Source organism: Danio rerio, chromosome 17, assembly GCF_052040795.2.
Source record: "Danio rerio strain M-AB ecotype USA chromosome 17, GRCz13ab, whole genome shotgun sequence".
NCBI lineage: Eukaryota > Metazoa > Chordata > Actinopteri > Cypriniformes > Danionidae > Danio > Danio rerio.
The window spans coordinates 36,722,993-36,736,105 of record NC_141037.1 but is presented as its reverse complement, the minus strand read 5'-3'; the positions used below and the strand labels follow the sequence as shown (position 1 = coordinate 36,736,105).

General features: G+C 36.6%; 1 protein-coding gene and 1 long non-coding RNA gene across 9 annotated transcripts in view; both read right to left on the bottom strand.

Annotated features, from left to right (window-relative positions):
* Positions 1-13,113, bottom strand: part of asap2a (ArfGAP with SH3 domain, ankyrin repeat and PH domain 2a) — a 139,560-nt gene that overhangs the window by 69,310 nt on the left and 57,137 nt on the right. For all 8 annotated transcript variants that reach the window (XM_087289412.1, XM_087289414.1, XM_087289409.1 and 5 more), the window contains 1 exon segment: positions 10,037-10,109. In XM_087289412.1, the coding sequence (XP_087145538.1) occupies positions 10,037-10,109 (73 nt within the window).
* LOC147840019 (uncharacterized) lies at positions 39-3,963 on the bottom strand. Its single transcript, XR_015513625.1, has 2 exons — positions 2,798-3,963; positions 39-2,517 (listed from the first exon to the last, which is right to left on the bottom strand). It is a non-coding gene; the product is annotated as an uncharacterized LOC147840019 (long non-coding RNA).

The window sequence follows — 13,113 nt, the reverse complement described above, 5'->3', positions numbered from 1 at the left end:
AACCCGGCACTGGGAAATTATTTCTATATTACTTAGTATTTATTTTAGTTACTTTATTAATTTAACTGAAAATGAGAAATATTTTCATTACAATTAGCCATTTTTCTTTCTTTTTTTTATCCAAATAAATATTATTTAAAGCCAGGGTACTCAACAGGGGGCCAGCAGGCGCTTCCAGCCCATCTAGATTAATTTTGTGGCCCGCATCATGGTGAAGATTAATGGATTCTTTTTTTATTATAACTTGTGCTCGCACCATGCCTTTTGGGTTTGTTCATATTATATTGCATCTAAAAACTGTGTTGAAAATGCTAGGAGCACCATTTCCTTCACCCATTTTAATGACCAACTAAAAATTAATGTACTAGTAAGACTACTATACCATTACTACTAGTAGCTATAATAATAATTATCAGGGCTTGACTTTAACTTTTTTAGTTTTCCAATGTTACTAGCCACTCACTATTTTCACTAGCCACAATTTTGCTGTTGGGAAAATATATTTTATATGCATAAATTTGACTTTGGCATGCTGAAGTTAACTGTAATTTTACTTGATTTAAACTGTGTGTTATGTCCACGTGGCTTCTCAGTCATTTAACTTTTTCGTGTGTTGTGTTGTGTGTTGTGTATGAGCTTGCTTGCAAAGAAGTTGTGGTTCCATAGAGTCGCAATGCAATTAGTTTTATTTCTCATCACTTTTTAGGGCTTAAAACAAAGGATTTACCCTTTTTTTCTCTGGCCACACTAACTAATTATTTCCTTGCCACACATTTTATATAGTGTGTCAAAAAAAGCTAACTATAGCAGTATACATACACATTTTGTTCAACAAAAATGTTCTTAAAAAATGTTTAAATAAAATGAAATTTTTATGTTATCAAGAAATATACACAGTAGTTTGTCCAGGCAAAATGTCCCAGATCCATAGTTAACTATATATAAAGGGAGAGTTTATCTCCTATTAGATCAATGCTATTGTAAAGAATGATAATTACACCATATTAATAAAAATAACTGTAAGCAAAAGAAAACGTGAAAAACATTTTGTGTGCAATAATGAAAGGATGATAGCACACATACGGTTAATGTTAGGCCCATTAAATATCTGTTCAAAGAATGGTTAAAGGGAAAGCAGCAACCACTGCTACTTACAAAAAACCTGGAGCTCTGAAAACCAGCAGGACTCTGGATGCACGAGCACCATTATTTCCAGTCCATTTCAAAGAGTTTTGTTTCCAGACACGTTTGCTTCATGCAACGAAACAGGACGCGGGAGCTTTTAAGCAATCGCGGGCTTCACATCTTCGCATTCAGTACATCACTGTTTTCATTTATCAGTTGTGCTGCTTCTCGATTCTAAGATTACATTTGCACGCATCTTGACAAGTGGTTTTAAACTAAAATTTAAATCTTTAGTGACAAGCCAGCACTGGCAACTTTGAAATTACTTTCAACCAGCAAAAGTGACTAGTGGGGGGTGGCTGTCTAACCCGCCACAGCTGAAATCTACCTGCATTTGGCAGAGGCGGACATTAATATCAAGCCCTGCTAGTAATAATAACAATAATAATAATATCAACAACAACTTTTGTAAAGACCCTGCGTAAAACGCACACCAAATAAAAATAAAAAAGTATTGATTTGTGTAGATGCAAAAATGCTTTTTTTATGGTTCTGATTTACTTTACTGACAAATATTTTTAGCATTAAGTTCAGTATTATCTTTATTTTATAAGGACACACCAGACTTGGTAATAAAGAGCATTTTAAAGACAGAAAAACAGCTGAAAGTATCTATTATTTTACATAAAGTCTTATGATGCAAATTGTAATTTGTGTCCCTTCGCATTTTACGTGGTTTAAATGTGCCACCCTTGGTCTCGAAACTTTAGTAGCCCTGGTTTAAAGCAACAATATAGTTTAATTGCATGTTTTTATTTGTAGTCAGTTACCTTCCATAACCCTGGTTTAACCTCATAAGTTACTCATGCAAAACATAACGTATACTTTTTAAATGAACATATTAACTGTTTTGGCATCACAGAGGCGCAGTGTGTAGCACAATAACCTCGGTTCAAGCCCCGGCTGGGTCAGTTGGCATTTCTGTGTGGAGTTTGCATGTTCTCCCCAGGTTCATGTGGGTTTCCTCTGGGTGCTCTGGTTACACCCACAGTCCAAAGACATGTGGTACAGGTGAATTGAATAAGCTTGTATGGCCTTGGTGTATGTATGTGAATGTAAGAGTATATAGGTGTTTCCCAGTGCTGTGTTGCAGCTGGAAGGGCATCCGCTGCGTAAAACATATGCTGAAAAAGTTGGCGGTTCATTCCGCTGTGGCTACCCCAGATTAATAAAGAAACTAAACCGAAAAAGAAAATGAATGAATGAATGAATGAATGAATGAATGAATGAATGAATGAAAATGAACTGTTTTGTTATGCTTTGATCCTCACAGCATTTTTTGTGCAATGAGAACAGACCAGACAAAGGCTTATGATTAGAGCATTGAATGAACTCCAGCAAAGATTGGAGCACACTGATGCTGTTCTCATCAGGTATGAATTAAACCATTTCTGCACCTCTAGTTCAGAGTGCTTCATTGTGAATATTGGTTTCTCCCACACCAACTGTGAACGATTTATATCCTGGCCTTTCTGAAGCCATCTATACAAGCAGACGTCCTGTTTCTCACTGATAAGAGAATGTGTTAAGAGCAGAGAAATTCATCAAAGTTACCCTGGGTCAGCAGCCTGTAAACAGGGATCCCTGATTTATTGCTGCCACAGAGCATGACATTCCCATCAAGGCTTATGTAATACAGCTTCTCTAATGAACAGCCTTTCTTGACTGATTTAACAAAGTGTTTGTATACAGCTATTAAAGGTTCACACTGAAGTGTAGGCCTTTTATTCATTTACATATACATAGTCACATACGGATATTAATTTTTTGATGTAACATGGTGACACCTAAATGTACTTTCAGCATTTAAAACTGATTTTATTATTGGATGATTCATTTAGAATAATATACAGTCGTATTTTTAAATATTACTATCTTCTGTACTAGGCATGGTACGATAACCTTTTTCTAGGTTTACTGCAGTGTGGAAAAGTCAAGGTTTTAAAAATCGCAAAAAAATCTGTTATACCATTGCTAAGGTACAGTTAGGTCTATAAATATTCGGACACCGACACAATTCAAACATTTTTGGCTCTATACATCAACACAATGAATTTGAAATTAAACAAACAAGAGGTGCTCAAACTGCAGACTGTCAGCTTTAGTTTGTGGGTCTTGTTAAGAGACCAAACGTAATTAGACAGAATAATAATTAGAATCAAATTTCACTTTTTAATACTTGGTTGCAAATTCTTTGTAGTCAATTACAACCTGAAGTCTGGAATGCAAAGACATTACCCAACGCTGGGTTTCACTTTTTTTTACCCATGCATTTAAAAAGAACTAATTGTAGAGCAGTAATCACAATACCGTAATACCATGAAACTGTGACATTTTTATCCAAGGTTATTATACAGTCAGAAAGGTATACCAGCCCATGCCTATTCTATACTATTATCTTTATATCTGATATACTTTTTTTATAAGAAAAAAAAAGTAGTGATATCCAAATATACTTACAGCATTTAAAAAACTAATTAAAATAGTTTTGGTTGTTTTGTATTTAGACAAAACGGTATATTACACGAGTCATAGCAACAGCACTGCTTGCATTTGCATTACTATTATTAGCCCTAATTCTGTCTGATATGCAAATATGCCCGAAATGTTAAACAGCAGGCAGGTGTGTTTAGCTCAGTAAAATGCAAATAAGGAAGAAAAAAAAAAAAAGAGTTCAGGTTTGCAAATCATTTGCAACAATGGAATGTTAATTTGTCTAAGTAAACAAGCTTAACAGATCTTACTGAAGCAAATCCAGTACACAGGAAACAGTGGAGCCCTATAAAATACTTTTTATTTTTTCCCAGTATTCCATTCATTTTCTTTTCAGCTTAGTCTTTTTATTAATCTGGGGTTGTCACACAAAACCAATCTCCTCAATGACTGTTTCAATAGCTATGTTTCCATCCACCTGTTTTTATGCGCATTTTGGATATGCGCATAAAAAACGGTTGATGGAAACCCCAAGATGTGCATCAAATTTGAAACTGCACATAAAAAACGTATGCACATAACTGAATATGATCAACTTTTTATACGATAAGAAAAATGTGCATAAACATTAGGGGTGTAACAATTTATCGTACGATTAATTGTGATGCAAAAATGTCACAATATCCATCGTGGCGTTATGACGATTTTATTACGATATGACGTCCGTTTTCTCTTATTAGTTGAGCTGTTTGTACGTGAGCTACGTTCCACCTGCTGTCGCACGTGAGTTCAGATTGCAGCAGCAGTATTGTTAGCAGACCAAGATGAGTGGAGTTGAAATAGAGGATGGCCCATCCTCTCAAAATCAGACGTCTGGCAACATTTCGGTCCGCTTTTTGACACGCATACTGGGTCAAACATAGCCGAAGTTTTAAAGTCTTCACAGTGATTTACATACTTTGCACAGCGACAGGGATACCTCCTAATGGTGTTGAAAGAGTCACATACTGTATTTATAAGGTACAATTCACCCTAAAATATCATTCTGTCTTGATATAATGATATATTGGCGGCCGCAAAATCACACATGACGTGAGCTGACCGTGAGCTGTTACTACAGAGGGCGGACTATGATAGACGCGCGCGCGTCTGCTTCAGTGAACAGAACCTGCAGGTTGTGACTAAAAGGTAATAAAGTAGTAAACATCATTCAGTTTGTGGAACAGAGTGATCGGTCAGGAGCCATGTGGGAAATATGAACAGCAGTGGAAATAAAACCTAAACCGTGCACATTATTTAAATAATCATATCGCATTTTAGAGTTATGATTATGACGAGCATGAACTCTTTTGAATACAGAGGTACACAAAAATGCACGTCAACATGATACACTTGATATCATCCCGATGTTGGCGCCGACATCAGAGACGCCGAAGAAATAGTAAGCCTGCCTAAACTGCTGAAAAGAGCCATGACTGTCCTGTGTAATGAAAAGACGGCCACCCTGTCACTCATAATGCCCAACATGAAGACAGCCATCCATAAAAACCTCTCAGACAGATACAGATCAGTACAGGATTATTTTTTAGAACTGCTGATTACCTGGAAATGTAGATTTTTTTTTGTTTTGTTTTTTTTGCACACACAAAAAACACAAGTGACCAAGCAAAGCATTAAGCTCTTACTGTTAAATTCAATTGAATTGAATCATTTCAATAATATTTTATAAGAAGTTTTTAAATTGTTTTATTTTCCATAGACAGTCCTGTTTAATTTATTTTATTAAAGAAGGTTCAGTTTAACAAGTTGAAACAAAAGAAATACATAAAAAATAGTTTACTTGTTTAAATAGTTTTTTTTTAATAAAATATATATTTTTTTACTTTGTTAAATAGTTTTTTTTAAATAAAATTTGCATTTCAGTTTAATTTTTAATTTTTATTCCAAATATTGTGATACATATCGAATCGTGAACATCATACCGTGATACACATTGTATCGTGAGCTGAGTGTATCGTTACACCCCTAATAAACATCAATGGAAACACTTTTACCGAACAAATTCCAGTATGTGCTTTAAAAAAGTCATGTGATGTTGTTATAAGAGATCATGTGATGATAAAAATGTGTGTGAATGGATAAACCATCAGGCTGAGCACACTGTAAAACATCTGAAATGTTGTTTTAGTCATTCTAAAATGCCGTAACCATCTCAGTATTGGTGTTATTATATTATTAATGACCTCCAGAATCAAGAGCGTCTGTGCTCCGCATGTCACGCCTTTAATCGCCACCGCATGTTCACTGCATGTCTGGATTGTCTCCTGAGACACAAGTCATTTATTAAATGAAGAAAAGATTCGCGCAGCTTCTTCTAGGGCAGCAAATTTAGTTTTTCCGGTTGATATTTGGCACCAGATAATCAGAAAGTGATTTTGTTTGCTTTGACTCGTTGGATAGAAATGCTGCTTTATCTTTTCGCACATCTTTTATGCCATAATCCAGTTTTGCACATAAAGTTTGACAACCATAGGATGCAATTACAAACACTGGAAGAACAGAGGCTGAACTTGAAGCAAAGAACGAACCACACTGAGTTGAGACTGGTTGGACATGATGTGGTGGGGATGTCAAAAGGAATCTAATATTTCACCTTTCTGAAGCAGTGCAGATTCAAAGTAGCCCTCAAATGAGAGAAAGTGTGTTGAGGAACAAGCAGATCTGTACAGAACTCTTCCCCCTAATATCGATCAATCTCCAAAGATTAACCATTAGCTATTTCGACTAGGAGGAGAAACTTCTCTCACTAGGGTGGTCATGATTAGACATGGGACGATAACCATTTTCAAGGTATACCGCGGTTTGGAAACGTTAAGGTTTTAAAACAGCCAAAATTTTCTGTACTACTGTTCTTAAGGTACGTGTACGATTTTTTATATACGTTTTTGTTTTAGTTTTTTAGGACGAAAGTATTTTCAGCAGAAAAATATCCAAAGAATTTTAAAAAAGCAGACAGCAGAATGATTCAATGATTCATTTTCATTATTCAGGCTGACATGTTTACAGTTCCAAAATATTATAAATCTTTCAAAAAATAAAATACATTGTTTTTAAAGGTGAAAAAAAGTTTTAGTTTTTTTACCCAGACTTTTAAAAAGACTATATTTTAGAGCAGTAACCACAATACGATGATACTGTGAAACCGTGAGATTTTTATCCAAGGTTATCACACCATCAGAATCTTGTACTGGCCCATGTCAGTCATGATAAGATTTACACTTTTCCCCATTCACAGCCAGTAAGTGGACCATTTTCATATTTCTATAGTCTTTGCAGTGCAACGTTTGCACCCCAGCTTTGGGTATCCCATCAGCACGTCCAGCAGATGGACAGACACGACGGGTGTGCGTCCCCGGTACAGCTGTCCCCTGGGGTGCGAGAGAGACAGCTGTCCCGCGTGAACAGAGCCAGCAGTGTTCCTGGAAAAGTGTCGGTCAGCAGAGCGCGGCGTTACGCTCTCGAAACAAACAGTGTGTGAATGAGGCGTGTTGTCATAGGCAGAGACAGGCGGCACAATGGAGAGCTGCTCAACCTCAGTACGGGCCAATGCGGCACACAACAGCCCTTCAGCACACTTTCAGAACTGGAGATATTCAGTCGAGCAACACTCGGAAGCACTTGTTATATTCCAGGAAGAGCACAGGTCTGCTCAGGCTGGGTCAGCGTGAACATAACAGACTGTCAGCAGCATTATGTAAATACAGTCTCCCAACCAGACACGGCTAGGTGGAGACACAAAGCACTCTTTTTTTTATTTATGCCAATATTAGGTAGAGCTGGACGGTTATTCAAAATGAAATCGCAAACATGATTAAGCAAAGCTGCAATTTTGGGAAAAGCACATTGTTGGGATTAGGGATGGGTATCATTAAGGTTTTACGGTATTACTACTTTTATCAATAGCATTTATCAGTTTGGTACTTTAACGGTTCTCTTATGGCTTGTTTCCACTGACTGGTACAGTACAGTACAGTAAGGTTTGGGTCAGTACGGGTCACCTTTATCAGGCTTTGCGTTTCCACTACCAAGGGTACCCTTTTGGCGGGCATGGTGTATGACAGAAAGTTTCAGTCGACGTCATTTTTGCTCAAGAAAATGTCTACAGTAAAGCTGTCCGGGTCGCTAAAATATCATATGAGAAGCACTTCTCACAAAACAGATGTTTTATACACATAAATACTTCTGTATAAATGTTTATTACTAACTTTTCTATTAATAGAATTTGATTTTAACTGCAAATCAATGACAGCGTGAAATAGCATACTGTCTTTTTCATTTCGTTCAATTTGCCAAACTTAAAATGTTACAAATTGCCTCCAAACACATCTACAACTAGCCCAACCGTTGATCATACTACAAGCAAGTTATAACTACAATGCTATAAGAGAAAATAGTCATTCATTGTTTACCTGCCTTTTTTGTCTATGACTGACTCAGCTTACCTCACCGCTTCTGACAAGACAAGTCTTCAAGTTCATGTGACACTGACAGTGTCATGTGATTCATTCATTCTTTTTTTTGCTTAGTCCCTTTATTAATCTGGGGTCGCCACAGCAGAATGAACCGCCAACTTATCCAGCATATGTTTTACACAGCTGATGCCCTTCCAGCTGCAACCCATCACTGGGAAACATCCATACACTCTCATTCACACACATACACTACGGAGTTGATCTTACCCAAATAACCTGTACCGCATGTCTTTTGACTTGTGGGGGAAACCGGAGCACCCGGAGGAAACCCACGCAAACATGGGGAGAACATGCAAGCTCCACACAGAAATGGCAACTAACCCAGCCAAGGCTCGAACCAGCAACCTTCTTGCTGTGAGGCGACAGCACTACCTAAAGTGCCACCACATCGCCATGAACTAATCACTTCCTGAAATTGATTCATTGATTCAAAATGATTCATAATCACATGACTTTGGAATTATTAAACAGAAAGATTTACTTCAAACTCTCAACTGAATTTATGAGTTCGGAGTAAAAACATAATAATATATGTGGTATTTTCAAGTGTTTTGAGATATACTAGCATTTACAGCACAGAGCCATAGTTCATTGAGAAGCTATGTGACACATCCTTCATTATCACGCCCCATTCACACGGGGTGTCAGCTTCAACGCTTCCTATTCACTTTGAATAGGTGACGTCAGGTGTTGCCGAACTGCATTGCGGATCCGTCTGCACCACTTCAGTGCCGTTGCTCGCTGCAGAAGTTAAAACTTTCTCAACTTTTCAAGCGCCGACGGAAGCATCAGCCAATCAGATCGCTGTATGCAAATACACCAGCTCAGACAGTGGCCGATTGCTGACTAATTTCACTGGCTGATGCTGCTAAAATTGCGTTAGTCCCAACTTTAGACACACCCTATATCAAGCATTGACGCTGAAGCCCCGTTTGAATGGGGAGATTTGTTTCTCCTTTGGGAAATGACTTACACATTTATTAAGGCCACGTGAAGCAATTTATTCAGTGTATAAAACTTAACGATTCATTTTTATTGTCTTACTGTTCATTTTGTTATTAAACATTTGAAAAGTTTAAAATCTGTTTTTGCCTTAAATTAATTCATGTTAGTACTCTTAGAATTTATTGCAATCTTTATCTCGATGGACATTGAATTTACTTAACTAATAACACAAAACATACAAAAGCAGCAAACACATTAATCTATGTATAAAGCATGAAGGTGTAGGTTTTATAGGTGGTTGTTAAATGCAGAGCTTCTCTATATAAAAGCTAAAAAAAAACACATGTGCAAGTTCTGAAAGAGATCAAACCTCAGCCAGGTAAGGAAAAGTAACGCAAAAACACTCAAAAGTAATATAACACATTACTTTCCATAAAAAGTAATTAAGTAAGGCAATTATTAGGTTACTAAATTATTAAGCAGTTACTTTTTTGAGGAGTAACTCAATATTGTAATGCACTACTTTCAAAACTTTTCACTGTTTGTATTATTAAATACATATAAAGCAGCTAAACAACACCAACAACCATAATAACTATGAACAAATTCAGATTTATTGAGATAACCAACAGAAAAGCAGTCACATTCTCTAGGACTATACAACCAAGTGTAAAATCCTGATTGATTCAGCACTGTAAAAACCCAGAGAGACACCGAACATCTCTGAAAATCAAAACCAAACACACCACCACCACCTCTTCCAAACTTTTCAGCACGATCATCATATCATGTATCAAAAGTGTCACCTTTAGATAAAGCGGAGCACATTCCTAGTGTCAGATGAATGTGCAGATGTGCTGCAGAGATTTCCTGACTGTAATCTAATCAGACGACAGACAGCCACATCATGAGAGGCGCTGAGATGATGAATGATCACTTACCCAGACCCGAGGCGTAAATAGCCTTAACTGACTTCTTCATCTTGTAAAGGACACTGCGGTCCACATCCAGGGCCTAAACACACACACAGAGAGAAAAAGAAGGAGAGATATATACATATGAGATACAAATGCAGATATTCAGAAATTCATTATATAATGATAATAAATGTGCACAATATTAATATCATGGTTACTTCAAAATACAGCTAATAATTAACTCCAGACTCAAACTAAAAGTGCTCCAGGGGTAATTAATGTGTCAGTGCTCTTTGGATAAGAGATTCATGAAGATAAACAACAGAAGTCTAAGGCACTTTAAAAGTTTTAGTTATTCACTGTTAACAAAAATAATAATAATAATCAAAGTCTAAGGCACTTAAAGGAAAAAAAGTTAATAAATAGGCAATAATGAATCGAAGGTGATGTCAATGTCTTAGTAAATGCCCATTAATGAAAAAAAGGCATAATTCATTAAATGTAATTAATAAAGTAATCACTGATTTGATTTTAACGAATTAACTAACGTTTACTATAAGGAGAACTACAATACATACTAAACAAACATTAAAGCAATACACCAAGTATTTTTTGGTTATTTTACTCAGTAAAGTACATTTAATTTGAAGCTTCGGTCAATATTGTTACAATATGGTCACAGTGTATCGCTTCAACAATTAATCGCAACAAGAAAATTGATACCGGCAGAAACCTAAGAGAGATACAACATGATTCTCAAAGTGTTTAGAGAAGTAGTGACACTAATTAATAATAAAGGGTCCTTGATTATGGTTTCACTGTTAAATTTAGTGTATAATGTTTCTGTTTGAGCACAAACAACATCTGCAAAATTGTCAAACTCAAAGTTTTAAGCTAAGAGAGAGGTTTTCTGTGCAGGTCTATGACAAATTACTAGTAGGGACTACAAGGGTGGGGAACGTTGATCTTGGAGGGCCGGTGTTCCTGCAGAGTTTACCTACAACCCTAATCAAATACACTTGAACAAGCTAATCGAAATCTTCAAGATTCAGGTAGGTATAATTTTTCAGGGTTAGAGCCCACCAGGAACAACGTTCCCTACCCTTGGATTACAATGACCTTATATCCGGCTTTGTGACATCATCAACTCTGAATTTACATAAACTTCACCCCTGAGTGTGACATTTCCTTCAAAATACACTGGGCAGTGAGCCAATAATAAGACACTGGGGCATCTGACAAATCAGAGCCAATTATGCATTTCTGACAGAGGGGCTTTACACAACCAGAGAGTCAACAGACCATTTTTAGAAGAACAAAGACAATGGAGTAGAATAAAAATAGAATGTGTGAAAAATATTGAGGTTTTTTAACCATAAATGAAGCTTATACCGTTTATATACATTACATAGCACCCCTTAAACACAAACAACCCTTTAAAAATATAAGATTAAACACCCCTTTAAAAAGTAGTGTACCACATACATTTATCAAAGAACCTTAATTACCTTTCTGTCACACTTGAATAAATAAATCTCTCTCTCTCTCTATCACACACACCTCAACTAAAAGTGCACATTGTGTGTGCGTGTATGGAGGAGGCAGACCCTGCTGGCTTTAGTCTGCAGGTGATTCATTATTCAAAAGCAAACTCCTAAAAATACTCTTAAACAATCTCAGCACGGCAGGAACCGCGGAAGTCGGGAGGCAGATTCACACAGCTGGACTAGTTCACATCCACGAAAGAGAAATTCCCCAGGAGCACCGCAGGATGCAACACAAACACACACATACACATCTGTATATCTATGCTATTGGCAAGCAAAGATTTCTGTTGTTTTTAATTCTGACCTAATAATATTTTTTCTACCCCTAGACATAAGTCTTACAGAACTTACCTTTGCATTTTTATATTTTTCAGAAAAATATCATCATTTAGTATTTTTTAAATTTAAATCTGGCAACCATATTGCAATCTGTAAATCGTTACAAAAAATTAACAAACAAATAGAAATAAACCGAACAAACAATATTAACAAAAATGTTTTTTATGGCCACATAAGATGTATTAAATGTGTTTTGTTTTGTTTTTTTTGTGAACGGCAATATGTGAACGGCAGCTTCTAAAAGTCCTAGGCTGTAGCCTGTTTTTGACTCTGGATGTTTTTGTCCAAATATCCACAGGACATCAAAGAACACTATAGTGGATCTTGTGTAAGCATATATGCATATTTATTAGGGATGTAACGGTATTGTAAATACCGTCATACCGCAATATAAATTTTTTTCGATATTACCGTAGTTGCATGACTCGGTAAAACTATAGGTCTTCTGAGAAAATTTGCTCAGGCGAATGAAGCGAACGGGAGGTACCGGAAACTACAATTCCCATCAGCCCATGCTTGACCATCATCCCTTGCGGTCTGTTGTCGCTACAGATCCAGTAATGCGGAAATGGAGTGTGCTGCTAGAAGCGGGGATAAAAAAGAGCTGGAAAACTCTAAAGCGGGTGTTGTCGCCGCGCGCGTACTGAATAGCGGTGTTGTCAGCACACTGTTCAGATTGATGCAGACATGAGATCTCTATCTCACTCATGGTTTGTCCTCTCAAGTGGGGGAAAGACAATGCACAACGTTACCCACTGCTGTCAACCTGGGCCAAGTCATATCTCTCTGTCCCAGAAACCTCAGTACCAAATGAGAGGGTTTTTTTCTGTTGCAGGGGACATTGTAAATACCCAGAGATACCAGCTTTTACCAGATTATATTTATATGATAATTTTCCTTTAAACCCATCTCTAAGTGAGTGAGTGATTAAATGTTGAATGTGATGAGTTTTCAACAATACTAAATTGAAACTTTATTTTTTTACATGGTTTAATATTTTTTTGTTATTAAAATTGAAGTTTCTGTTTCAAAGCTTACAGATAGATGGCTAATTTGTATGTCATTGACACTTTTGGTACTTTTTTGGAGTATTTTCATAAGTTTTGTTTTTTCCTGTAAATGATTCAACAAATACCGTACCGTGACATTCATACCGAGGTATTACCGAACCGTGAAATTCTGATACCGTTACATCCCTAATATTTATACAACAGT